Source organism: Ursus arctos, unplaced genomic scaffold, assembly GCF_023065955.2.
Source record: "Ursus arctos isolate Adak ecotype North America unplaced genomic scaffold, UrsArc2.0 scaffold_5, whole genome shotgun sequence".
In the NCBI taxonomy this organism is placed as follows: domain Eukaryota; kingdom Metazoa; phylum Chordata; class Mammalia; order Carnivora; family Ursidae; genus Ursus; species Ursus arctos.
This window is the reverse complement of record NW_026623067.1, coordinates 31,223,481-31,249,882: the sequence shown is the minus strand read 5'-3', so window position 1 is coordinate 31,249,882 and position 26,402 is coordinate 31,223,481. Positions and strand designations below refer to the sequence as shown.

Below are 26,402 nucleotides of genomic sequence, written 5' to 3'. Positions count from 1 at the left end.
TTTCCAGGAAGTGGCCATATTGGATCCATTCAGCCGCAGCCGCCCGGGCGGAGCGCGTCCCGCAGCCGGCTGGTCCCCGTCGCGGCCCGGGTGCTCGCCCCGGCCCGCCCGCCCGGTGCGGAGCTCGCCATGGCGGCCACTGACCTGGAGCGCTTCTCGGTGAGGGCCCTGCTGGGCCGCGGCGCGCGCGGGAGGCGCGGGGCGCTGGGAGGGGGCCGCCCTGCAGCTGGCCGGGGGCGCCAGGCGGGCTGTCAGCTACGCGCGGCCGGGCCTCGACGCCGGGCTGGCTTGGGGACACCCGAGCGGGCTCTTCGCAGTGCTAGCCTGGGGTCCCGGGGCGTCGGCGGGGGCGCCCCCCTTGGGCGTACGAGAGGCAGACCCCCTTCGCGGGAAGGAGCAAATAAATACCTGGCTGCTTCGGGCCAGGTGCGAGGACAGACTGGGGCCCCAGGAGCCGGAGGTGTGTGTGTGTGGGGGAGGATCCGGGATCCTCCGGACCCCCACATCTCGCCGGGTGTTTCTGCACTGCTGGGGAGATTCGTAGCCGCGCAGGTGCTGTTGGATGGGCACAGCCTGTGAGGATGAAGCCCAAAAGGATCCGAGGGAGTCCTTCAGATGAGCTCAGGGTAGTTGCAGACTCGGATCCTTGAAGACCTTGGGCCTGCTTTGCCTTCCCCCGCCACTCGTCTCCCATCTCCACTCCCCGCCTAAGCGCCCAGATCGTGGGGGCATTCCAGGCAGGTCCCAGCTCAGTGATCCGGTCTCAGGCAGCAATTCCCCCAGGAAGAGCGATTCTAGGTGAATGTTTGTTTGGGCCCCAGTCTGGGTTTGCCTTCGGCAGGGCTACCGGCTCGGGTGGTCCCTGCAGGGGTCTCTGTGGGACTGAGCCCACCAATAGCCAACTTCCTAAAGATGTTTGTAATTCACCTGGGGGAGGGGAGCCTCTTGGGGATCGTGTCTGCCTGTCCCCTGGTGTCTAAGGCTGGATCTGGGTGTGTCTGGGAGGCTGGGCTGTGACAGTGAAGGAAGCTGTATCCTCTTGCCAGCATGTGAGGCCCTGGTCGGGCGGGAAGGGGGAGGGAGGGCGGGCTCGGGGCTGTTGGGGGGGAGGGGGGAAATGTTGAATATGTGACTGATAAGGAATTGGTTCTGGGGCTAAATAAAGGAGCTAGGACTTATGTAATTAATGCTATAAATACTGTCATCTGAATTTATGTATGTAAATTTACCCTTTAATCTGAAAATACATTTGTTGGTCTACTTGGGAAATATGCATAACTGAAGTAGGAGCTTTTGGTTTCCTAATTTCTGGACTGAGGTGTTTTATTCCCATTGAGGAGGAGGCTCTGTGTCCGTCAAGTAAGTTTAAATATAGGAGGAGCAGACTCAGAGGTTGGGTGAATCAGAGGTTTACCTCACCCCTGCACTATAAATTAGAATTTATGTACCCAAGGAGAGCAGTCCCTGAATCCTAAGAGAGCTGATTAGCCGGAGGCCAAGAGATCTGGGGGTGTTTGCGCATCTGTGCATGCGTGTCTGTGTACATTTTCTGTGCCCCGCTGACCAGAAAGTTATGTCTGAGTTTTGTCTGCGGCCAGAGGTTGCTCTAACAGTTGGTTGGTCTTGCTGGTGGGAACGGTATGTAGAGTAACCAGAATCAGACTGCCCGATGTGAATCCTAGACTACTACTCCTTGGCCATGTGACCTTGAGCACGTTAGTTAACCCCTCAGTGTTCTGAATTGGAATAAAAACATTACCTTCCTCCTGGGGTTATTGGGTAGATTCAGTAAGAGAATCCAGGTGAGGTACTTAGAGCAGTGTCTGGCATGCGGTAAGGATTCAATAAATGACACATGATACCTAGTGTCCTGGTAGATGTGGACACTGGCCCTCTGTGTAAGAAGGCAGCAGAAAAGGAGTTTGCTCCGTTACTCAGTACCCTCCCTGGGGCTCTGGTCACTGCACGCCCAGAGGTGGTCCTCAGACCCTGAGCTGAGAGACCTGATAGCACTGCCAGGAGGTGGGCTGGAAAGACCCTTCCCCTCAGATTCCCATGTTGGCATTTCTGTGAGGTTTTCAGGTATTATCTCTTTCACGGGTCAAGGCACAGAGAGGGGACTGACTCAGGTATGGTTGTAAGGCCTTGGTTACTGTGCCAGGTTGAGCTGTCTGGATGGACGCCTTCCACACCCTCCACGCTCTGAGCCATCAGCCTCCTGGGAGGACTTGCATAGGGTTGAATTTGGGTGGAGACCTTGGGTGGGGTTTGGCCTGAATTTAGGAGCCTGGACTCCATTCTCCTCTCCTGGTTTGTCATCCTGGGAAAATCATTTCTTTCTCTGTCTTGGGCCCAACCATACTAATATTCTTCGGAGTTTGTGAAGGTTAATTGCAGTCTATGGCATGTTGAGAGATATGGTTAGGTGTCTGTCCAGCCTCAGGGCCGACTTTGGTGTTAAGCATTGGCCATGAGGCTATGATCTGATTGAACTTTGGCAGGTCTGCTCTCCCCGAACCCCCGTCCGCCCCCGAGGCTGGCTTGGTGGTCAGCCCAGCCCCGGCTGGCCTGGGAACTGTCCCATCCTGGAGCTTAGATGAGCGTACAGAGTTGTACCTCGAGGTCAGTATGTGCTGGGTTCCTGTTCCCCGCATAGCATGATGTAAATAGGCTCGGTGGCCTTTACGTCCTGGCTAGGCTCTGCTCGACCCTAGGTCAGCTGTGCGGTTAGGTTTGACATCCCCTGGATGTGCACGTCTGGGACAGCCCTCTGGGGACTTTCTGGTGCCTCTTGTCTTCCTGGAGCAGCCAGACTCCTGTGCACTCTTGCTGTGCTCCTCCTCCTTACTAGGACCCCCCCCCTCCCCTTACTGGGGCCCAGAGTTTCCTGTCCCCAGGGCCATCTCCTGTGTTTCTTCTGTCAAAATCTCATGGGGCAGGGTTCAGACTCCCAGGTGAGGGGCTTTAGAGCCAGAGAAAGTGTGGCTGTGAGGGGGAGAGGGAAGAAGCGTGCAGCATGGCAGCCTCACGCCTGGCATTCCTCCCAGCCAGTCACCTCCCCCCCCCCCCCCCCGCCATCTCCGCTTTATCCCCAGCACCATCTGTCACTTCCGTTGTCACCCCTGTAATCTTGACACTCCCCCAAGAAGCAGGCTATCCAAGGAGTGCCTATTCCCTCCCTAAAGCAAAAACTGGTGGGAAGGGGTGTGTGGGAGGCAACTCTCTCGTGCAACAGGGCTCTGTCATGGAGTGGTATCTCCCTGTCCTGTAAAAGTGGCCAGGCACCTCCTTGCTGAGGCATCCTGAGAGAGAGACGGGAGCTCAGCAAGGGACATCTGTGAAGCTCTCAGTGCCTGGGGGTGTTAGAGGTCGTTCGTGAGCACCACTGCAAGCCTGCAGCTCTGCCCCACCTCCCTCATGGGCATCGTGCCTTGCTATGGGTGCCGACTTTAGGAAGGCATGCCTGGGATCTTGTTTGGAACGGGTCAGAGCAGGGAGGCTGGTGGAAAGGCACTGAGGATCCAAGGGAACATGTGGTAAGGGACTGACCAGGGTAGGGAGACAGAAGGTGGCAAGAGGGAGCCTAATTACAGTGCCAGCACGATGGGAGAACCGATGGAGGCTGGGACCCCAGGCCTGATTTTTGTCAAAAGCTTTGGTTGTCAGGGAGGGCTCTGGATGTTATCTGCCCATCAGGTTGTTGACGCCAGCAGCCCGCAGTTGGGTGAGGCAGCAGACGCTGGTCATTGGTAAGTTTAGGCCTGAGACCCAACCCCAGCACCCACGTAACCCTTGAGATGACAAAGAGGGTGAAGCCCTCTGAGTTTTGGGCTGTAAGATGGGCGAGGGGGAGGTACGTATTTGGGGCATTAACTACCGTGAATGTCTCTGTGGCTTGGGTCCAGCTACCAGAAGAAAGCAGCTGCAGGATGACAGAGCAAAGGGCCTGAGGGCTGGCTGGCCTCTGTGTGTCCCCTGAAGCTTCTCCAGCCTTTCTGCCACTGTGCTGCCAGCATGGGTCTTGGGATCCCCAGGCATGGCCCCCAAGGCACAAGCTTTCCCAGACAGCCAGAGGAGCCATGCAGGCAGGAGGGAGACACTTATGACCGGGGAAGGGATATTTTCCAAGGGCAGCATGCCATCATGCTAGCGTTGGAGTGCTGTTTGCTGGAGCCATCTGTATCTTCAGGAGTTAGATGAGGAACCATGGCTGGAAAGAGGTGGTGGAAAACAGGGCAAGGGGCATCTCGGTTGTATCTCTACTTGAATTGCCCTGAGTGGTCTTGGCGCAAATTAGATATTCTCCTCAGAACACATGGCTTCTAGGCAGTTCTTGGTCCCTATCCTGGAAGCCAGGTTAGAGGGATAGAGCCAGGGGAGGGGGGAATAAAGACCTATTTCAGATTGCAGGTGCCAGCTACTCTTGGGGGGCCTCCTGGGCTTGGGCCACGTGGGGCCCAGGGTTCTGGAGAGGCTGTGGACATGAACCCAAGTCCACTTTCCAGCCCTGGTTGTGGGGAGAGGGTGCAAATCTGATACTTTGCCCGGGGCTGGGGTGAATGGAGCAAGCAGCAGAATGATAGTACTGAGCTTCCACTGGCCCATGTTGGTACCCTTGCATTTCTCTGTCCCTTCCCAGTGCCGGCATCCATCCTGGGATTGGAGAGGGGGAGGGTCCCCTTCACTGCCCACATTCCCCCTTCTAAGGGTAGGGTCTCATTCACTGTGGAGCACTGTTTCCTTCCAGTGATGTCCAGACCACTTAGGCTTTCGCTGCTGCAAAGCAGTGGGGACTGTTGCCGGAGTCCCTGAGCCAAGTGAGAAAGTATGAACACATGGGTTTCCAGTACCTTCTGAGGCCCAGGGCGTCTTTCTCATCTGCTCCATGGTAGAATGGACCACTCCTTCTCAGACAGCACAACAAAGCCCAAGAAGGTGTTGGGGTAAGCTGGTTGGACCTAGAGACCAGCAAATGCGCTTGGCTTCTTAGAAGCCTTATTTTGACAGGAGACCTGTGAAACAAGCTGTCGTATGTTGCTAAGTGTCAGCCTTGGCTTTCTGTGTGCACGAAAAGGGAGGAAAGTGCCTGCTAATGAGACATGGAAACAGAGAGAATGGAGTATAGGGGTTGGGGCATGGGGTGGCCTTAGGCTCCTGGGGGTAGTTTTGCTCCTAAAGTCCCTTCACTTCCCAGGAGGGGGAACGGAATGACTGGCCTTTGGAGAGTGATGGTGGCCTCCTCCTGGGGCCCAGCTGCCATGGTGCCATTATTGCCACCATGCCGGCACTTTTGCTGTTTGATCCTCGGTCATGTCTTCTCCCCAGGCTTTTGGGGGTTTTGTTGCTGCATTAGGAGAGAGACACTTTTGCTCACAGGTCTGGTGTCTTCTTGATTATGGGTAGGTGAATCCTGACTCTGTCCTTCCCTCGCAGCCCAGGAGAGCAACATTCTCCCCCGCTCCCTCCCGCACACATCCCTTTGGTTATTTCCCGTAACCTTTGACCTGGGCTTAGAGACTTGCTGTGGAATCCTGGGATGTGAGCCTAAGCCTTTCCTGGGAAAATTCCTAAGATTCCTCTCAGACTCAAGGACAGTTGCGCTATGACCACGGGTTCTGGCCAGCGGCCTCTGCTCTGGCTATTTAAGGCCCAGGCTGCTTAGAGCAGCTAGAGCTGGGGGTAGTGTGGTTTATGCCAGGAACATGGGTTGAGAAGGCTCCCAGTGGGGCAATGACTCCTGGGTCCATTGCTCAACAGTAATAGGGCTTCCCTAGGGCTGGGGCTCTCCTGGGGAGTGGGCTTCCTGTTTGCCTGGCAGGTGCTCAGTCCTATGGGTTCTAGGCCTGGGAGCCTGGGGGAAAAGAGTTGTTGAAGGCCAAGGCCCCGGAGAACTCTTTGGAAGGCTTAGGGTGGGGAGTTGCTCTTTGTCCAGGATTCGGGAGCCAAATACCCGTACAGTGGGGTACCATTTCCGCTTCCATCCCAATGACCAACTTAGTTTGGGGGGTTTGACCTCAGGATTCTCTATTCACCCACACCTTCTTTGGCTCTCTTGGTTCAGACATTCAGCAGATTTCTAATTTTTCAGGATAAAATTGTGTTTTTGTGTGGGCGAGCTATCAGACATGGTTTCTCCCCAAAACCCACCTCTCTTCTTGGTGAAAGGAATAGCTCCTTTTGGATGGCAATTAGGGCTGCTCCAGAAAGCTCAGACAGAGCATTTCCTGGTCAGGAAAATGACGTCCTAGTTATCCACTGGGCTGCATAACAAAATGCCATTTTCTACTTTGTTCTGGACAGCCGGGCATGGAGGAACACGGCGGGCCTGAGCAGTTGTTATTTTGGTTGTTGTCTTTGATGTGCCAAAGAAATGATGACACAGAAGCCTGGGGCCTGGCTCAGGAGCCAAAAGCTTGTTAGTGATTAGAGAAGGGATAATGGCCCTGTGGAGTTTCCCATTGTGTATGTAGAGCCCAGAGCTGCCAACTCTCTCTTCTGGAGGTTTGAGGACAGTTAGACCCCCTGAGCCAGCACCCCAGGGACCTGGGGGGGGGGGGTGCACAGGGCCAGAAGCTGGGCCCGCTCCTCACCGGGGTCTGAGCTGAGTTGTCTAACTGAAGGCTTCTCCGGTGGAGCTCTCTCCTGCGGGTCTCCACGCCCCAAGAGCAGAGACATGGGTGTGCTGTCCTTCTAGCTCACTCTCCTACCAGACGCGGTGTTGCGGATCGTGAGGCCGCGGACCAGGTACAGCCCCCAGACAGGTTGTGTTGGGCCCCATGGCATTCTCAATTTGTATTGTTTGCCAACTTTTAAAAATTAGGGGATTGCACGTAAAAATCTAGATTTGTGGATTCCCTTGAAAAATCGTTCGATTTGGCAGCACCAGGCCTCCATTCCCAGAGTTGGCTGGAGTTGCACAGACAGGCTCTGCAGTTCCCTGGCGTTCCCACCTCTCCCGGGGGGACCCCACGCTCAGCCCAGTCAGCAGGTCTCGCAGCCAGCAGGCCGTGGAGTGATGTGGCTGGAAGCGTGGGCTTTGCAGTCATCCTGTCTCCATTCACATCCTGGCTTCACCCTCCTGAGCAGTGTGGTCCCGGGCAAATTCTTAATCTCTTGGAGCCTAAGTTGTCTCATCTGTTTGATGGTGGTGATATGACAGCCTACCTCACAGGGCTGATGCGTGGACAAAATGACACTCAGAGCTGTACGTGGGAAGCTCCTGATAGCCATTGGGTATTGTTGTCCTGGTTATGACTCTACTTTTTCCTCTTCACCCGTTGACATTACCTGCTTGGCCTCTCTAGCCCTTTGAATTTAAACTGCGTTACACTGAGCCCCCGAGGTCTAGGATCCAGTGTCCTCATTTTTTCTTTGGCAGCCATCCCAGTGCCTGGCACATACAGCAGACGGGCCCCGTGTGCGTGTGCCGAGTGACTGACTGAAGGGGTCAGGAGCCTTGTAAGAACAGGGGAGGCAGTATGGCCCGTGGTTTGGGGCCAGGACTCGGCTACTCTCAAATCCTGGCTCTGCCCCGATTTGTTCTCTAAGCGTCCGTGCACCTCAGTTTCCTTACCTGTAAAATGGGGATAATAATGGTGTCTGCCACAGAGGGTGGGAAGGACTGCGTAGGAGCCTGTAGCCACTTAGCTTAGTTCACACAGAGCAGTCCTCAGTGGGGTGTTGGGTCACCAGCTGACGTCTGGTGCTTTCTTTGGTAGACACTGAGATGTTTTACTTTGTGCACTCTTTCCCTGTCCTTACTTTCCTTGCTCTCTCTCTGATCCTCTGTGTTCCGAGTTTCACTCTGGAAGCCCTAGCAGTCGCGGCGTTCTCCGCTGTGAGTACTGGGGGGGCCCACTCAACTAGCAGAGGCAGTAAAGGGGAGGTGTGGCCAGGGGCAAAGGGAAAAGCCCAGAGGTAGAGCAGCAACTGGCTTGCTCTCTCCCGTGGTTTTCTTGGCCCTGCCATTCCCTAAGTGGGCTGTAGCCTGGTGCCAGCTCCCCTCATGCTTACAAATGGTCATCCAGGTTTAGCGTGGTGCACTTGCCTGTCTCTGAGCCGGTCGTGGGATCATGCCGATTGGCTGAGGGCTGTTAGGACCTACCCTTAGAGTGGGAGCTGAGGTCTTACCTGCAAATTGCAGGACATTTGCAGGGTCACCAGGTAGCCATTGGGAGAGCTGAAGTTTCTTTCTGAGTTGTGTTAGGTGAGACATGCCCGTGATGCTTTGGGGGCTGCTGGCTCCTCCGAGGCTGGGTCAGCAGAGACACCTGGTTCAGGCACCTTGGAGTGAGCGGTACACCTTGGATCACGTGTTGTTGATGCCAAATACAGGATCAGAGAAGTTGGCATTAGTGAGAGTCACGCCGCGGTACAGCGAGGAAGTCAGTCTCCCGAGACCAGGCAAGGAGGACCAGTCTGCCCTCCTCAGGACCAGCGGCCTTTCGTCTGTGTGTGTGCATGTGTGTGCACGCACGCCCTGGAGATCGACACTCCCGCCGGCCCTGCGGCTCCTGAGCAGGCGCTGATTGCCCCCGGTGTGTGGTCCCTGGAGTGACAGAGTGCAGCCTGGGCAACAGTGTGGAGACAGGCACCTCCCCGCACTCCACACACGTCTCCAGAGAGAGCCTGGGAGTTGTGTGGGTGAAGGCAGCCAGGGCTGGCTGAGCAAGGATAGGGGGACTTATGTGAGACCCCCCCCCAGTGCTGCTCTTAGCCTTAGCAGCCTGGAACTGTGAGAGAGTGGAGAAACGCAGAAATAGGATGGCGTCTGTTTCCGTGCAAGTACTCCGCAGCCAAGCGTGCGCGCGCGTGCTTTCCAGACGCAGCTGACTGGGTGGGTTTTGGCGGCAGGCTACAGGATGTTGGACTGCATCCTGATTGTGTCACCCTTGGAAGAAGAGGATGAATAAACACATAGCCTTCTCTGCAAGCGCAGCACGCCTTAAATTTTGGAGATTTTCCGTCTCGCCTGGAAGGAAAAATGCTCTAGACTAACCGTTCTGTCCTCCCTCTGATCCTTAAGCTGCGATGAGCAGGTGGAACCGAGACTACATAATGCAGCTCTGTGCGAGGTGGGCAGATGCCCCCGGTGCCGCAGCGGGTGAAGGCAGCGTTCAGTGGCTTGTAAATGGCGGCGTTGTGTGGCATGTTGGGCATCCTGGTGGGAGGGTGGGAAGAGTGGAAAGCCCGACCTCCCCCAGCCTGCAGCCATCCTCAAGCAACTTACAGAGGAGTTGAAGACCGGGATGTGTAAGAAAAGGACAACGCATAGTGCAAGGAAACAGGGTCACAGCCAAGGGAGGGGTGTGGAATGTAAGTATGTAGGGCCAGGTCAGAGCAGGTGCCGGGGAAAGGGGAGAATGAGCTTGGAGCCCGGAGAAAGGGACCGGTTGGAAGAATGAATTCAGAGTTAAACTGGCCGAATCTGTGAGGAAGGCCTCAGGCCGTGAAGGGCCCAGAATGCCGTGCTGGGGGATTTGAACCTGATCCAGGACCTCCTGTGCTCTCTTCACTGTTTCTGATGTGGGCACCAGTGAGAGGAAGCTGCCGTTGGGGCCTCTTTGTTGGGTTATGTTTGCAGTCCTGGGGGGAGCCTGGGCTGGAGTGGGAGGTTGTAACATGATCCCCTGGGGATGGAGGAGATGGAGAAAGGGTCGGCTGTAAGAACAGAGGCTCTGTGGAGAGAGGGTTATTAGAGAGCAGGGGTTGGGGTAACCCTGACTTGTTTGAGGGGTTGGTACAACTGCCCAGAGGGTCCATGTGTAGTCAAGGCTGCCAACACACACACCTGGCCGTCATCAGTGAAAGGTTGCAGTGACTGAGCCAGGCTGGGGGGTGAGGGGAGAGGGATGGGCATCATTAGTCAAGGAGGGAAGGTTGAGTGTATGTGCTGGGAGCTGTGGTTGGGAGGAGAGAATGGTTAGAGCGGTTCGGGCTGAGGCAACAGACTGTGGCTACTAAGAAGTCAGAGAGGGCTCAGGTGCTGAGCAGATCCCTCTGTAGGAGGGCAGGCAGCCAGGGCCCACTGTCCGCTCTCCACATTGGCATGAGAACTGCCACTGTCCTACCACTCAGTAGCTCCCAGGGCTGCCTTCATTTGGGCCTGTTTCCTCCCTTCTGGAGCTGTGGGCAGGACGGCAGGATGGGACTCACACCCTTTGTCCTACCCTGGCCTTGCTTTTCTCGTGGGCAGCCAGGGCCAAGGGGCTCAAGAATAGAGTAGACGTTTCTGCACCATGGAGCTGTCTGAGGCCTGCCCTCCCGAGGTCTGAAGCTGGAAAGGCTGAGCCTGGGAACCTTCCCTTGGAGGACAGCATTTTATCCCCATTCCCAGGGAAGTGAAGAAATCATCCACACAAATTGGAGTCTGACTTTGACCCTCTGCTTCGGGTCCTGGTGGTTTCTTTTTATAGTGCTGTGGGCCAGCTCCAGTGTCCCCAGCTCACTCGGGACCTGCTGCCTGCCTCTCTCCTGAGGCCACGCCTCCATATTCTCATCCAAATCGTCTGTCTGAACAACCAGGGCTGGAGTGGGTGTGGGACGGTGGCATGAGCCAGAGCCTGGGAGTCCCTAGAGAGTACCACTGAGGCAGGAGGGCTGATGCTTCAGTCACAGTGCCCTTAGAGACTAGCCCTGAGACCCGGCGGTAGGTGTGAGGGAGCGCTGGCCCCATTAGCAGGGCCCATTTGTGCACTCCGTGCTTGGGTGCGTGGGCAGCAAGGGGTGCACGTGGAGAACTGTGAGCCCGGCCCAATTGGGGGTGGGTAGCCCTCTGACGGAGAACTAGTGTGAAGGGGTCAGGCCAGACCTGTCTCTGCTTGAGTCCTGTCTCAGAAGGAGTGTCTGTGAGGCCCGGGAGGGAGCTGCGGGAACATACACGTTATCCAATCTTGGCCTCTTGAAATCTTTATTTAAGATAAAGATTCGGGGGACCATCTGGGCCTCCTCTTGGGCAAGAGGATAGGTAAATCCTCAGGGGTAGCAACTAGGATAGATGGTTCCCTGGGCCATCCGTGCCAGAAGACGCCCCAGGCCCAGGCATGGCTTGCCAGCCCAGGTAGAGCAGAGGCGTGTGTGAAAGCGCTTTCCTGGGGTGGGGTCAGGCGCCTGAGGCGCACCGGGCTTCCCCTCCGGAAGCTCCTCCTGGAGTTGGAGCTCTGGCGCGCTCACACTGTGTCCTGAGATTTGGTGAGAATGCAGACAAGTAGGGGGGGTGGCGTTGTCTGTGGGGTGTGGCCTCTCCCCGTGTGGCCTCTCTTCCCTAGGGGCTCACTGCCTTGCTGTTTCTCTCTTGGCAGAATGCAGAGCCGGAGCCTCGGAGCCTCTCCCTGGGGGGCCACGTGGGCTTCGACAGCCTCCCGGACCAGCTGGTCAGCAAGTCGGTCACACAGGGCTTCAGCTTTAACATCCTCTGTGTGGGTATGTGTCCGAGTCTGGCCAGGGGTAGTCGCGGATGGGGGGTTCTCAGATGGGGCGGGGGGGGGGGGACAGGAGCCTTCCAGGAGATGGGGAGTTCCTGCCCTGTCCACCTGTTGAGCTCCCAGGGAGCTCCCAGCAGAGACACTCTTTGGGGGTCAGGGCGACTAGTGTCTTTACCAGGGTCAAGGACAGAGGCTGGGGGCCTGACTCCAGGGGCTTTGAAGAGTGAACACAATTAGACATGTGAACGTGCTTTGTAAACCCAGAGTGTTTATCACAGAGGTTTAGATTTTGTGTTTGTTAAAAACATTAACTGTTGTTCCTACTGCGTGGTAAGGACACTCTGGTAACCGAGACTCCCCGTCGATTATAGTATCACGCAGTACGAGCTCCGGCACACATCTGAACAAATAGAGCCCCAAACAGGGAGACTGGGAGGTTCCATGTGCTCAAGGCCTCGGGCTCCCAGAGGGCACCGAGAGCTCTGCCAGACGCTGCACAGGTGCCGACGCCCTGGCCTCCGCTGGGCTGTGGGGACGCCTCGGGGAACAGTGTATCCTGAGCAGATAAGGCTAGACGGGTCAGGAGGCCACTGGTGGTTCGCACCTGGCCCTGCTGGGCCTGTGACCAGCCTGGGCCCAGGAAGGGTGGTGTGCAGAGCAGGGGACCAGGTCGCACGCTGTCCAGTGGATCTCACAGCTGCCCACATAGCCGTAGCTTATGTCCAAGTCAGCCTTCTGGCCCTTGCTTCCACACATTATTTTTGAGGCCACCGAGAAGGGATGGTTCCTGGTGATGGGGACAGTGAAGGATGGAGTTAGAGGCCCGCCCCCCTCTCTTGTGTGGAGGCTGAGGGTGCCCGCGCCCCACCCTTCCTAGCCAGCAGCCAGGGATAGCCCCGGCTCCAGCCTTTGACACCCTGTCTCCTCCACTCCTTGCTCCCCAGGGGAGACCGGCATCGGCAAGTCCACACTGATGAACACACTCTTCAACACGACCTTCGAGACCGAGGAAGCCAGTCACCATGAGGAGTGCGTACGCCTGCGGCCCCAGACCTACGACCTCCAGGAGAGCAATGTGCACCTCAAGCTGACCATTGTGGACGCTGTGGGCTTCGGGGATCAGATCAATAAGGATGAGAGGCAAGAGGCGGGAAGGGCGGCCCCGCCTAGTCTCATCCCGCCTCCCCCCCGCCCCCCCCCAGAGGCCTTGGTTCTAACACCCCGCTCTAGCACTTTTCATTCCAAGCTGCCCCCATACAAATCAGCCAGCCTCACACCTCATGGGGGCCAGAGGAAGTCCTCTCGGGAAATACCTGAGGTCCTGAGCACCCCTTTGGAGGTTAGGAGACAGGGTCGGCCACCTGTCCCCAGACAGGGACCCCCAGGCAGAAGCCGCTTGTGCCCACAGAGGGAAGGCTTGTGGGCAGCCCCTCGCCCCACGGCTCGGTGCTTGCCTCCTGGGTGACGGAGCTGTCTGTAGTTACAGGCCCATAGTCGACTACATCGACGCGCAGTTTGAAAACTACCTGCAGGAGGAGCTGAAGATCCGGCGCTCCCTCTTCGACTACCACGACACGAGGGTCCACGTCTGCCTCTACTTTATCACGCCCACAGGGCACTCCCTTAAGTCCCTGGACCTGGTGACCATGAAGAAACTGGACAGCAAGGCATGCACCCCCCCAGACTTGTTTCCTGGGCTTCGTGGTCCTTCCAAGTTGGGGACTGCGGTGTGACTGCCCACTGTGGTCCCTGTCAGGGGCTCTGCTGCTTCGGGGCCCTGCAGATAGGCCCTTGGGTTGGTCCTCTCTCTCTATCTTCTCTTACACCTGTCCCTCCTGCTCCAGTGGGCTCCCATCACTCTGGGCTCTTTCTCTAGAGCTCTGTCTCCTGGGCCTGGGCCTGAGCCCTTCCTTTTAGCTGAATTGATTCTTATTCTCAGGTCAAAGCTGGGTTTGCCCAGAGGACTAATTTTGGGGCTGAATGGTGGTTTGGGGGAACCGGGGCTATAAGAAGCACCATAGACGATTGTTACCACCGATTAGAAAGGCTCCAGTGGCTGGGTTCAGGCCAGGACTACCCATGGGAGCAGCTCCTTCTCTCTAGCCTCCTGCCTTTCTGCCCAGGGATGTGGGCCGTCCACAGCTGGGGAGAGCTAACCTCTGCCCCTCTCCCCTGATCCTGGCAGGTGAACATTATTCCCATCATTGCCAAGGCTGACACCATCTCCAAGAGTGAGCTCCACAAGTTCAAGATCAAGATCATGGGCGAGCTGGTCAGCAACGGGGTTCAGATCTACCAGTTTCCCACTGACGACGAGGCTGTGGCCGAGATTAACGCAGTCATGAATGTGAGCATTAGACACTGGCCTCGGGGCCAGAGGGCTTGCAGCCAGCACAGATCTGTGACACACAGCCCCAGAGACTCTGGTTTCCCAGGATTCCAGCCTTAGCCTCTCCAGGAAAGACGGGTGGGCATCTGGGAGCCAGCAGGCCCAAGTCCTGTGGCCAGGAGATGGGAGGAATCGGGTATAGGGCTGGTGCTGGGCCTTCCCTGAGTGTAAGTTTCACAAGATAAGGATTCTGGGCAGAGACTGAAACCTGGAGGAGTAAACAGGCCAGATGCCAGGGTGTAGGAACTTGGAAGAGAGCCAGGCTTGTAGGTCCTGTGAGGCAGCCTCGACTGGCCCCTGGGGAGCCCCAGGGCTGAAAGGACACCTCGCACATGAGGAAGAGGGGGTGCAGGTTCAGCCTGCTCCCCTATTTGGAGGCTCTAGGATACTTCTAAGGAGAGCCAGGAAGTGAGCCCTGGCCAGGCCTTGTTGAGGTCTGGCCACCCCTCCCTGGGGCCCAGGACAGGGTCCATCCGCTAGTCTGTCAGCTCAGTGCTCAGCCGTCCTTGGGCTCCTTTCCAGGCACACTTGCCCTTCGCTGTGGTGGGGAGCACCGAGGAGGTGAAGGTGGGGAACAAGCTGGTCCGAGCGCGGCAGTACCCTTGGGGCGTGGTGCAGGGTAAGTGCAGGAGGAGAGCACATCGCATCGGGGGCCCAGATGTCGTGTCCCGTCCTTCCTGGCTGCCCGCAGCCTCTGTCCTGTGTCCTCCCTGGGATTGTGCCTTGCCTGTCCCGCCTCGGGAGTCTGCCCGTAACACGTTGACCGCTGTCCTGTGTCCTCTCCTCCTGGTGCCTGTCTGCGCGCCCGCCTGATGGCCCACGTGCCCTGTGCTTCCAGTGGAGAATGAGAACCACTGCGACTTTGTGAAGCTGCGGGAAATGCTGATCCGAGTGAACATGGAGGACCTCCGAGAGCAGACCCACAGTCGACACTATGAGCTCTACCGGCGCTGCAAGCTGGAGGAGATGGGCTTCCAGGACAGCGACGGCGACAGCCAGCCCTTCAGGTGACAGCCCACACCGGGAGTGCGCCTGTCTGCACAGCTACGCTGGCATCGGTGCCTGGGGTCTCGTGAGCCAGGGAGAGGGGCTGTGGGGACCCCAGTATCGCTGTGACCGCATGATCCCCCTTCCCACCCCTGCCCCACGCTATCCCGCTGCCATCACACCCTTGGCCTCTTCTCTCTGGGTCTCCACAGCCTGCAGGAGACCTACGAGGCCAAGCGCAAGGAGTTCCTGAGTGAGCTGCAGAGGAAGGAGGAGGAGATGAGGCAGATGTTTGTCAACAAAGTGAAGGAGACAGAGCTGGAGCTGAAGGAGAAGGAGAGGGAGGTGTGTGCGCGCTCGGGTTTGTGGTGAGGCCAGGCCAGGGAGGGAGGGGCCTGGCGGGGTCCCCACAAAGCCCGAGCTCCCCCATTTCTGCTCCCAGCTCCACGAGAAGTTTGAGCACCTCAAGCGGGTCCACCAGGAGGAGAAGCGCAAGGTGGAGGAGAAGCGCCGGGAGCTGGAGGAGGAGACCAATGCCTTCAACCGCAGGAAGGCCGCGGTGGAGGCCCTGCAGTCCCAGGCCTTGCATGCCACCTCCCAGCAGCCTCTGAGGAAGGACAAGGACAAGAAGAAGTAGGTGGTGGTCCCCTGTCCACCCTGGCTCTTGCTCCCTCTGAGCGCCCACTCTGTCCTACTCTTGGCTCCTTCAGTTGACTTTGGTTTTCACCTATGCTCACCTCTTTACCTTTTTGCTCTCATTCCCACCTGCGTCCCCACTCATTCTTGCCCACCTTTCTTTTCCTCTCACTGGTGAGCTTGATATCGCAGGATACCAGGTATCTGCGCACTTTCTGTCTTGCACAAGCGACCCCTTGCCACCCCCCACCTTTCCCTCTTCTCTTCTATCTCTCTTTTCTCTTTCTTTTCTTTCTTTCTCTTTTCTCTCTTTCTCCCTTTTCTCTCTTTCGCTTTTCTCTCTCTCTCTTTCTCCCCTTCTGTAGCCCCTTCAGAGCTGGGGTGGTGAAGACTGGGCCAAATAGGCAGGGTGTGGCCCCTGAAAGGGTGTAGAGGTTTCAGGGAAGGGCTGCCAGGCCTGGAGAGGGCAGGGCCTGGGAATGTCAGCATTTCCAGATTCCAAAAGCTTCTGTGGTTTCTGCTTGGGCAGCTGTGTTGCATGCCCCTCAGTCTCTGAGACAGTAGATGTGGGACCCACACTGGCTGGCAGGTGGTGACGGAGGGCAGCTGACACTTGAGCCCGGGCAGCACTGACCCCTTGGGCAGTATGCTCACTCCCGGTGGAAGGAAGAACCACAGCTCCCTGTAGGGGCTCTGGGGGTCCTGCTCGATAGAGGTGCTGCCCTTCAAGTTAGAGTTGGAGGAGAGAGAAGGACTGGGGAGGGCAAGGAGGCTTTTCCCAGCCTCCAGGAGTGCAGTCAACTTCTTGGCCAGGTGGGGGCAACTCTGAGTCATTTCTCCTTGGCTTTTCAGAGACTCCACACTCTCAACTCTGGCTCCTGGGGATCTCTCTCCTCCACCTCACTTCATTCAGTGTCCCAAACCACATCACACTGTGGGCTCTCGTCCATCCCTGCTTTCCCCTGCCCCTAGTCTGTGTCAGGTACCCTCTCTGTCTTGTCAGCTGAGGAATTAAGCAGGTGACTCCCTTTTTGCCCTCATCCTTGGGCTCCTTGGACTCCCGTTTCTCCTTGGAATGTTTGGCAGTATCTGTGTCCTTGCCGTCCTTTCCTTGCCTTGTGGTTAAGGCCATGCAGCACATAGGAAGCTGTCAGCTCTGGGATGCTACGTGTGGCATTAGCCTGTCCCCACCTCCAGTACTGCATTCCCCAACGCGCGCCCCCCCACGCACCCACACCTCCATGGACACGGTCTGTCTTGCTGTTACTCCAGCCCCGTCACATGCACAGACGCAGGCACATATCTACCAACACACACAGCCCCCAAGATACACGAGCATAGAGGCGTAGTCACATCTAAGCTCCCTGAGCTCCATGAGCTGCTCCCTGGGGGAGGCTAGGGGGACAAAGCCGGGCCTTTAGGAATTGAATGCTTGTTCTTATGCCTAAGGCTTGTCCTCTGCTTTGGGACGGACCCTCCTCCTTTCCATAGTCTCCCTCATCCTGCTCACTGGTGCTGCCCCTCCCCCATCCGCTGGCACTGCTGGCAGAGATGATCCCCCGTCTGTCCCAGGGAGGACACTAGCCCTACATTCCCCTCCACTGTGTGAATTTGCTCTCTGCTTTGCATTTGTCTCCAGCCCCGGCCCCACGTCCAGCTCTTGGCTTGGTGAGCCTGGGGACTCTGTGAATTGGAATCCATGGGGATTTTAAGCGAGTGGCTCAGAAATCTGGTTTCTCCTGGAAAGGGGTCTGTGGGTCTGTGTCCCAGGTGTTGGCACCTAGCGAGACTTTGCCCTGCTCCCTGCCTACTGGGCCCAGGCCATCTGGTTTCAGAAAAGGCAGATAGAGTCTGCTAGGAAATAAGTAATGGAAAAACCCCGCGGAAATGGAAGACGACGATCTGTGGCCAGGTCAGGGCCAGGAGGTGGAGTGCAGGCCGGCTGCACGGGCACTGGCACACCTCTCAGGGTGGGTGTCCATCCCCAGTGTCACGTCTCCCTGCTTTTCCCGTGTGGCCTGGGTCTGGGAGACAGGCGTTCTCTGCCTGCTGGACATGCCAGAAAGCTTCAGTCAGTTTGGCCTCCGGGAGAGACCCTGTGCTCCCGTGCTGGCCTTGCAGGGGCCAGGAGTGGGCTAGGTAAGGTGGCCAGCAGTGCTCCTTCCTCCTGTCCTGGTCAGGGGAAGGGGGTCAGTGCAGAGCGCATTCGAGGTGGTGGGGGGGGTTGTTTCTCATGACCATTTAGTTGAATTGCTTTCATGGGTTGTACTTGGTCTTCAAATTTTAATCTACTTTTGCAAAATTACTTCCCAATCAGATCTTGACCCTCAGCCTGGGATGCCACAAACTGAAGCGAATTCTCTGCTTTGCTCGTCACAAATGCCAAACTGACTGCCCTTTCCCAGCGTCCAACTTGCTGTCTTTTGTTTCTGTTTGATTTGATTGTCTGCGTATCTTTTAATGTGTCTGTTTTTGTTTTGTTTGTTTTATTTTTATTTTTCAGTTAACGCACGCACAGACTTACATGTCAAGAGCGGACTTTAGACTTTCATGTGTTAAGTTGCTTGAGTTACACCTTGTGACCCTTCTTCTCCCATAACATGGTGTGAGGACGGACTGGGAGCCGGTACAGACTCCAGTGTTTACAGCCTTGCTTTGTCCCCTGCCTCCACCCCCAGGCTGCCCTGGGCCTGGTGGGCCACCCCTCTCTGTGCAAACACGTCAAAGCCATGAATGCTGGAATCCAAAACTGACAAGGTTTATTTTTTTCAGAGCCAGTGGCTGGTCTTCCATTTACAGTGTCACTATTCCTTGACGGAGCAGTTATGTGCCACTCTCGCGAAGGCCCCAGCCGGCGATGCTTGGCCTAATTGTTCACCGTCAAGATGGCAACTCATGCGGTGCCCTGGGTGTGGCCGCGTGGTCTGGTGTACATGCTGCAAAATTCACCCTATTCCCCTTCATTTTAATGTTTCTAACCTAGAGCTTAATTTCAATAATAACTTTAGGATACTTCTAAATTTTTATTTTGGCACAAGCGTGAAGACAGATAATATCCTCTCCCATTATTTTCATAAGTAACCCAGATTCCCTGATTTTTAAGAACTAAAAATATCTCTAAACCTTTCTTATGTATAAAGCATCCCTATAATATTTAGGGAGAGGTGGGCAATAAACATCCTGTAATGACAGTGTTTGGAATTTCTTTACGGATGAAAGTGGATCATGAACAAGGCCACGTCCAGTGTTGTAACGCGAATGTAAATGGAACAGCAGCCCAAGCCGTTGTCTGTGCGCTCCAGAGGTGCTACCTGTAAACAGGGACCAACTGCACGTGTGTGTTAAGTGTCTGACTCCAGCTAAGACCCCCAAACCAATCCTGCACATTCCCAGTGCAGAGGACTCCACTGGGAAAAGGTTTTTGTCTCAAGGTCATTGTTTTCTGTTTCCTGGCTGGGTCACAAGGAAAAGAGACGAAGGTGTCTGACGTGTGTGGACAATTTCAGAAAACGCTACCAGCAAAGGAGCTTTCCCCTCTCCACTGCATTCTTCAGGGGATCATTTTAAAAAAGTACTAGGAGCGTCGATTCTTCTCTGTTCCTGTTGGTTTGCGAGCCAGTGGGAGTCAGGGCTGAGAATATGGCGTGATAAAATAGGAGGTGAAAAATGAGTAGCTCAAAGGAAGAATCTCATTTAATGTTGATGGGGCACTGTGCTGGGCACAGGCTACCCAGAATAGTGCGCAGCCCTGCCCTCAAGGAGCTCGCAGTCTAGAGCACTCCTAGTCGGAAGCCTTGAGAAGCTGTGCTAATTTATTGTTGGCTTGGTCGTTTGTTTTTCCTTGTCCTCCATCCTCCTACCCATCACTGTCTCCCCCTTTCTGCCTTGTCCCGCTTTACTGATTTCCAGGACCAAGTCCTGGCTTCATGCTGTGCTTCCAAGATGGGGCTCCATTCAGAGTGGGGAGGAGGGGTGAGCTGTGTGTGTCCGTGGCGACGCAGCAGGAAAAAGGCAGCCTCTCCCTCCTCACCAGGCGCGGAGCAGGCTCTATGGGTGCCCAGAGTGCGACTCTTCCAAGCGTCCTGCCGCGACCAGGGGTGGATCCAGATTTTGAGGGCCTTCAGTGTGGGCATTCAAAAGGCGAATTGGCATATACCTAAGGCCCATGTGGGCCACAAGTGACTTGGCTTTAGGGGGATTATATGTCTGGAGTGTCTTCGGTTGGGTTGAAGTGTGACCTTTAAGATAGCCTCCGTCACCTAACATATTTCTAAAGATGAGGCTCAGTGACCCAGCGGATTTACTGGTTATATAAGAAATGGGGACTCCTGTTCATGGGCCGATCTGGGGACTCTGGAGTGGACATATTCTGCCACCCATCCACCGCAGCGTGTGGGCTGCACCCCAGGCATACTGGAATGCCAGAATTGTGGCTGGTTACCTGTCTGCAGGTGCAAGGCTTATTAGCATCTCTGGGGAGACCCGTCACTGTTCAATTTGCTGAGGTCTGAGCTGCTTCCACAGGTCCCACGGGCTTTAGTGAGCCTCACTGCACTTCTCCCTCTCTGTGCTGCTTGTGTTTGGAAGTTTATCGTCTTTAGCTGAGACCAAATTAGTCCTGGGTGCACAAGGTGAGCTTAAAACGTGCCATTATTTAACAAGCTCCCGGCCCGGGACGTGAGCCCTACTGCGGGGCCTGACGTGCCGCTCCTTTTCAGAGTCATCCTTTGGCATCATCAGGGCTGGCGGCAGGGCTACACCGGCATTTACTATCATGTCTTTCGTACGCCAAGTTGATGTTGGGTAGAATCATGTAATTTATTGTCCAAACTGAGACTTTTCAGAGTGAAAGGAGGTCTTGTAAATAATTATGCCAGATGAACAGCTGTAAGCTAGAATGGTCTCAGGCAGACCGGGACATAGGGTCCCCCGGTGATGGGTAACCCGAGTCTAGGTGGTTTGTAACTGTGTAGACTGACTGCATATGTTTCTGTGTGCCTACGTGTGGGTGCTCGTTAAGTGGGGCTCGTATTACTGGATAAGAGGCCCGAGGGACGTAAGGCTTGCTCCTCTGTTATGTTAACAAGCTTTTCTAAAACTGCTTCACTTGTTAATTCATTTATTCCTTCATACATTGACTGTTTTTGTTCTTTTCCATTCACTTTGTACTTTTTTTTTCCCATTAAATTTTGCATTTATTTTGAGTTTTTGTGGTGTCTTTTTTGGGCAATAGCTTTTGTGAGTCAACATGTTTCCTAGCCTATTGATCTGCCGCACAGCTGGTAAAATACAGCTTGTCTCCTCTGTGACCTTTGTGGGGCTGGTCAGCTGCTGTAGGGTTACGTTTTAACAGTGCCTCCTGCTCTGGGCATCTGTGACAGGCTGCGGAAGGGGTGAGGGATGGAGGAACAAGTTAGGGAGAGAAGACACAGCCTGTGCTCCAGGCATCTGCAGTGGGCGACTGGGTGCAGGAAAGGGAGAGGGCAAACGCTGCCGTTTGAGAGTTTATATCCTTGTGGAGTAGGCTTGACATGGGACAACTAACGTTTGAGTTCTTGTGGTATGTTGGCCATTGCTCTAAGCTGCATTAATGCATTAATTCCTCTCATCTGCATAACAATCCTATGCTTAGGTACTGTTTTCCGCATTTCATAGTTAAGGCACACGGGGGTAAAGTAACTACCCAAAGTCACACAGCTAGTAACTAAGGGAATTGGGATTTTAGTATTGGTAGTCTGTACGCTCAATTCCTGAGCTATAGCCCCACTGCGGCGACCCGGTGGGATGACAGAAGAACAGCAAAAATGTAGCCAAAATTCAAGTGTGCGGTTTGACAGTGCAGGATGGTGGACCTGAGACGGTTTTGTAGAGGTGTGATGCCCTGTTGGTGAGTATTTCGTTGAGGAAGGGCAGACTGGTGGTTGAGGGAAGCGATGACAAGCTCGTGGGTCCATTTGTGAGGACCTTTCTCTGTTGGGCACTAATCTCTGGGATGACCAAAATGAGGAGAGGGGGACTAAGATCAGGGAGCTGACAGCCCAGCAGGGAGACTTGTGTGCAGACATCTCTAATGAAAGTACTGCTCTACTCTACCTGTGGCGAGGCAGGTAGCAGGGAAGCCAAGTCTCTACCGAGCTTTGCAGAGACTCTCCTTGGGAACAGCACAGTACAACTCAGCTCACCTATGTGGGGGAAGGAGTATTTAGACAAGAATTAAAAAGGCCCATGCTGCTCACCTACCCCTCTCTCAGCCCATCTGCCCAAGTCACCATACCTCCATTTTCTGCAGCCACAGTCCTTCACCAGTCCCCGACCATCTGGAGATGGGGACAAGAGCAAGACAAATTGTGTCCATATTTCTCCCACCACAGTGATCCCCAGTCTCTGATCTGAGGTGGGATAGGAGTTCCTGAAGAAAAAAAGAGGAGAGCAGGATGGGACCTGGAATCCCAAGCACGCCTGAACAGCCTATCTGCTTTTCTTAAACTCACAAGTGGTACTTTGGCAACGCACAAGTTTGCTTTTCCTGTTGCTTCTGAAAGATGACAGGGCTGTCCCTTGCCCCAACCCAGGGCTCACAGGTCTGCCTTCTCCTTTTACTCATTTGCTCCAATTGAGAGATTTGCTCTGAGCACCCAGTTTACGCCCAGAGCTCCCTGATTAAGAGACTTTGCAGTTCTCCAGACAGCCTGTGCTTGGCGGGCCCTCAGCGTGAGCCCATACTTGCCCCATGTGGTGCCCACTCCAGTGCAAGGAAGGAGGCAGAGGGCAGTCACGGCCGTCTGTGAGTTGCCCTGAGCAGCACGCTGTCCCTCAGCCTCTCCGTCCGTGCTAGACTGGAGACGGCCGTTGCTGGGCCCGAGGAGATGATATTCCAAGTATACTGAACTGTCAGGTCTACATCCATGGTATCCGATAGACTGAAAATAAGATTCTGACAAGGTTGAAAGGAATTCAAGTTTATTTTTACAAAAGCTCCAACAAGCAAACTTGTGTGGAGAAAAGGTAGAGATTTGTACAGACACTAGTATAGTCTCTCTGGTCTGTGACCACTCTGCACCTACTAGCCTCCCCATGGTTTAGTGCATTTACAAAAAACCGCTGACTTCACAAATGACTGGTAAACAAGTGGTTCGGCCATTCCTATCCCAGCACTACTGACACAGCTCCAGCTGGCGGAGATGGCTGCCTGGGGAATGGCTCTTTGGAGTCAGGGTGTCAGAGAGACAGCTGGCCCCCCCCCCCCCCCCCCCCCGGCCATGCTGGGAAGCTCCTAGCAGCACCGTGGCTGGAGCGGGCTCGGTCTCGGAACCTGCTCCTCTCAACCCAGAGCCCTCAGAGCAGTGTCTCCCCCACTGGGGGTCGGCTGCTAACGTCATTCTTTAGCACAGAGTGCCTTTGATTAAGTGAGCAGACTACTTTAAGAGTAACAAAGGAAAAAAACATGTTTTAGGCTTGATCAAATCACTACATCAAACAAAGCATACTTTACGATCCAGCTCTTGTAAGAGAAGACCCAAGACCGAAGTCAGGGCCAAGTCAGGAGCATGCACCTGGAGGGGGGTCCCATTTTTGCAATGATGGGCAGGGTCACTGGGACCTGAAGTGCTACATGTGTGCCTGGTGTAAGCCTGGGAAGCTGGAAGAACCTGGCCAGCTCCAGCGAATGCAGCAGCGAGAACTGGTCAGTGAGAACCAGCCCGGCCCTTCAGCCCCAAGCAAGGCCCACCGCTGGCTTGACTGCATCCCTTGCTGCAGAAGGAAAACCAAGCAGCAGTGTGACTATTCATTCTTTCACCCTGGTCTCTGACCCATGGGAGAGAAGAGAGCAGGGTCTTGATCTGTCAGACTACGCTTCCCACCAGTGACCCTGACCTGCCTTTTTTTCTCTTCATTGCCTTCTAAAGACTTGGGAACTTTTTCTCAATTGCTTTCCAGTGCCTTCTTTCCTCCTTGTTACAGGATCCATAAAGCCTAGAATTCAGAGGGGTCCCAGCAAGAAGGGGTTGCCATTATGTTCTAAAGGATACTAAGGGTAGGGGCCCAAAGGCTGGGAGGTGGAACAGAAAGCTGTCTGAGCAGGAGGATGACTGCGCACTTCTCAGATGCTGCCCCACCAGCCCCTCGCAGAGGCTCAACTGCTCAGTACCGACCTGTAATTAAAATAGACTGGTCATGCTTGAAGCGGAACCATTTTACATTCTAAGTCAAATTTTGAGTGCTAAAATGTTAGTATAGAGCAATTTCAGGAAGGTGTAACCACTTGACTCAAGAGCATTAACCCCACCATCTTAGGGACATCCACCCCCAACCTCAGTGAAGCCGTCATTGGGCTAACTATGCATTCCATCTTACCCCGTCCATCCTCAGGGATTCTGACCCTTCCATGCCTGCCTCATGGCACCCCAGTACCTGGTACCATATAGTCCTATAAAGGGTGAGGCATCTGCAATTTAACCTCTCCCATAGTAGTAAGCTCAGGGTTGCCTCCTCCTTAGCTGCACACGTCCCCCCGGCTTCACCCCAGCCTCTTGACTACAAGGGTGGCCACTGACATAAAGCTCTTCTTCTGTCAGAGAAACCCACCAACTGGTCCAGTAAAGGAAACATATATCCCATACCCATCCAGAGGGCATGCCAAGTGTGCAAAGCCTGGCCCTTCGGGAGACTCTTCACAGAGTCCCTGTGGCCAGAGCATCTTCTGCAGCCCACAAGCGCCGGGAAGGGTGATGTGTACCATTTGGGGGGCAGAGCGCATCAGCTAGAGGGGCGAAGTGGAGAGCCTGGTCTGGGGCGAAGTTGATGTCTACCTGTGCTTTCTTTAGCAGACCAGATATAGGAGTACACCAGTCGGGCATGAGCCTCTCCAGCTCTAAGGTGATGATGACCAAGGCCAGTGTGGAGCCCTTGAACTGCAGCAGCTGGTGGCCCGCCATACAGTGCTGCAGCTGCCTGGTCAGGGACGCGACGTGGAGGGAAGGATTCCTCTGAGGCAGCAGCTCCACCACGTGGGGCCAGCCCACGATCACCAGGGCGTGGAACTAGAGACCGTGGTTTTTAATGTTAGAACCCAAAAACCCCTACCTTTCATAGATAAATGGCCAAAAGTGCAAACAATTTCAATTTCCATCAGGGAACACCAAATGTTGCCCCACCCTTTTCATTCCCATCATGGCCCCCCAAGGGACTTGAGGCTTAATACTCATTCTGTGGCCAAGTTGAGCTTCAGCCTTGGAGAGAAAAGACAATCTGCTTCCTGACATGGTCATTATGAGCTTAAAGTACCTAGATGACAATGTTTCCATTCTGAAAACAGAAGCATACTATTCAAGATTAAGGTAACAGAAAAGTTACTTGTATCTGTTTGACATGAGCAGAAACTGCAACTTGGCAACAGTGGCCAGTTTTCATAATGAAACAGCCCTTAGCGATTTAATCTTCATGCTTCATAACAGACCAAAACCCCATGACATTTCCACATTGCATAATTTTGCCTTACTAACAGATCATATCCTTAAGAATGACCATCATTCCCGAACTAAAAAAATACCAAGTAATACGACATTTTTTAAGTGCCAGATCAATATGGTCTAAAGCCTCAATAAGGATTGTGTGTAGGTGAATAAAGACAGCTAAGTGAATGTGTGTAAAGTGTAGCAAAAGCAGACAGCTTTTTATGTACAGTATTCATAGAATGGAAAGCTAAATATTTTTGCAGTGTGTATTTAAAAGAGAAACTCACCACAATAGTGCCGTCTAAAAATCTTTATAAAGTTAATTTAATGTCTTATAGAAGTGGGAGTCTGGTGGAACTGTGTTGGATTTAAGATACATTTTCACTCTTACACATGTCTTGAGCCTCGTGGGTCACCTCCCTGTGGTGCATGCGCTAGGGTGTGTGCCTGCCTGTGCTTGGCCGTCCTACGTTGTGAACAGCTGTTCCAAAGGTACCAATGAGTCTAGGGTGGACTCGGCCAGCTCCTCGTACTCACTATGGTCAAGAAGTCCAGCAGCATCCCAATGTAGAGGTCCCAGTGCAGTTTGTCCAAAATAGCCAGCTCCATCCTCAGCAGCTCATTCGGGGTATAGCCAGAGCCGTAGTGCTTTAAGAAGTCTTTTACGTGTGGAATTGACTGTAAAAAGAAAATAAAGAGGCCAAAGCGCTGTATCATGTCATGGTAACTTGTTTTCTTATCCATGGGAACTGGGCATCCATGACCCCAGTAGAAATGTCTTCGGGTGACCTGCCACAGAAAATGCTTCCGAAAGAGAAACCAAGTCAGATCTTGGCAGTGTGTCAAGTCCCCTGGTGGTGATGACAACGTGTAGTGAGTGTCACATGGTCACCCTCTGCAGACAGGTTTTCATTTTCATTCCAGTGGAGTTAACATACAGCGTTATGTTAATTTCAGGTGTACAATCTAGTGATTTAATGCGAACAGGTCTTGATCCCCAAATGCACTCCAGCTCATACCCAAAGGTGCTTTTGAGGGTGGGGCTGTGCCGTCTCCCCTGTTCAGCTGCACAAACTCACTCATGGTTTTTGTTCCTATCATTCCTGTTCTTGATCCCTACCATCCCTCTCTTGTCCCAAAGAGAAAAAGTATGCCTTTGAGCTTCCTGGTCTACACCAGACACAAAACCTCCTAAGGTTTTGGCAACACCATAGCTGCAGCCACATTCCCTTCAACCTTGATTTAAGGCAGCTCATTTCTGGAAAAACGATGACTTTTTCCCGGAAGGACTGGTAAGGCTTGCCTATGACTACACATTCAAGTACAGGTGCTTCAAAGACTATTCTCCTTTTTTTTTAGGTAAACAAAGTATTACCGTAGCTTCCACAGATGCTTCTTTTAAGGCTCATTTACTTGATTTTTAGTTGGACAGAAGCAACTTTGGGGGAGCACAAATTATATTCTAATGAACAGGGGTTAAAAGCACTTTTATGGAAGGTTTGGAACTGGACA

At 54.3% G+C, this 26,402-nt stretch overlaps 1 protein-coding gene and 1 long non-coding RNA gene across 9 annotated transcripts; one reads left to right on the top strand and one right to left on the bottom strand.

Annotated features, from left to right (window-relative positions):
* SEPTIN8 (septin 8) lies at positions 1-25,611 on the top strand. Of its 8 annotated transcripts, none has more exons than XM_026507959.4 (10): positions 1-159; positions 11,301-11,421; positions 12,368-12,563; positions 12,904-13,090; positions 13,609-13,770; positions 14,335-14,431; positions 14,651-14,819; positions 15,012-15,144; positions 15,242-15,432; positions 17,939-20,639. In XM_026507959.4, exons 1-10 carry the CDS (start codon positions 130-132, stop codon positions 17,940-17,942), a joined length of 1,290 nt encoding a protein of 429 aa, XP_026363744.1. In that variant the 5' UTR covers positions 1-129; the 3' UTR covers positions 17,943-20,639. The 8 variants fall into 8 exon arrangements, with proteins under 8 accessions (XP_026363744.1, XP_048076947.1, XP_026363741.1 ...); XM_048220990.2 differs by having other exon boundaries at positions 11-159; positions 12,910-13,090; XM_026507956.4 differs by having other exon boundaries at positions 16-159; positions 18,208-20,639.
* LOC130542739 (uncharacterized) lies at positions 22,379-24,350 on the bottom strand. Its single transcript, XR_008957507.1, has 2 exons — positions 24,246-24,350; positions 22,379-23,588 (listed from the first exon to the last, which is right to left on the bottom strand). It is a non-coding gene; the product is annotated as an uncharacterized LOC130542739 (long non-coding RNA).
* Positions 25,612-26,402: the final 791 nt, after the last annotated feature.

What these genes read in the sequence shown, in the direction of transcription:
- SEPTIN8 (XM_057307138.1), top strand. Translation starts at nt 130, where the DNA reads ATGGCGGCCACTGACCTGGAGCGCTTCTCG. An exon ending in CCCTTGGGGCGTGGTGCAGG is followed by an intron (nt 14,432 to 14,650) that starts GTAAGTGCAGGA and finishes CTGTGCTTCCAG; the next exon opens with TGGAGAATGAGAACCACTGC. An exon ending in GGCGACAGCCAGCCCTTCAG is followed by an intron (nt 14,820 to 15,011) that starts GTGACAGCCCAC and finishes GGGTCTCCACAG; the next exon opens with CCTGCAGGAGACCTACGAGG.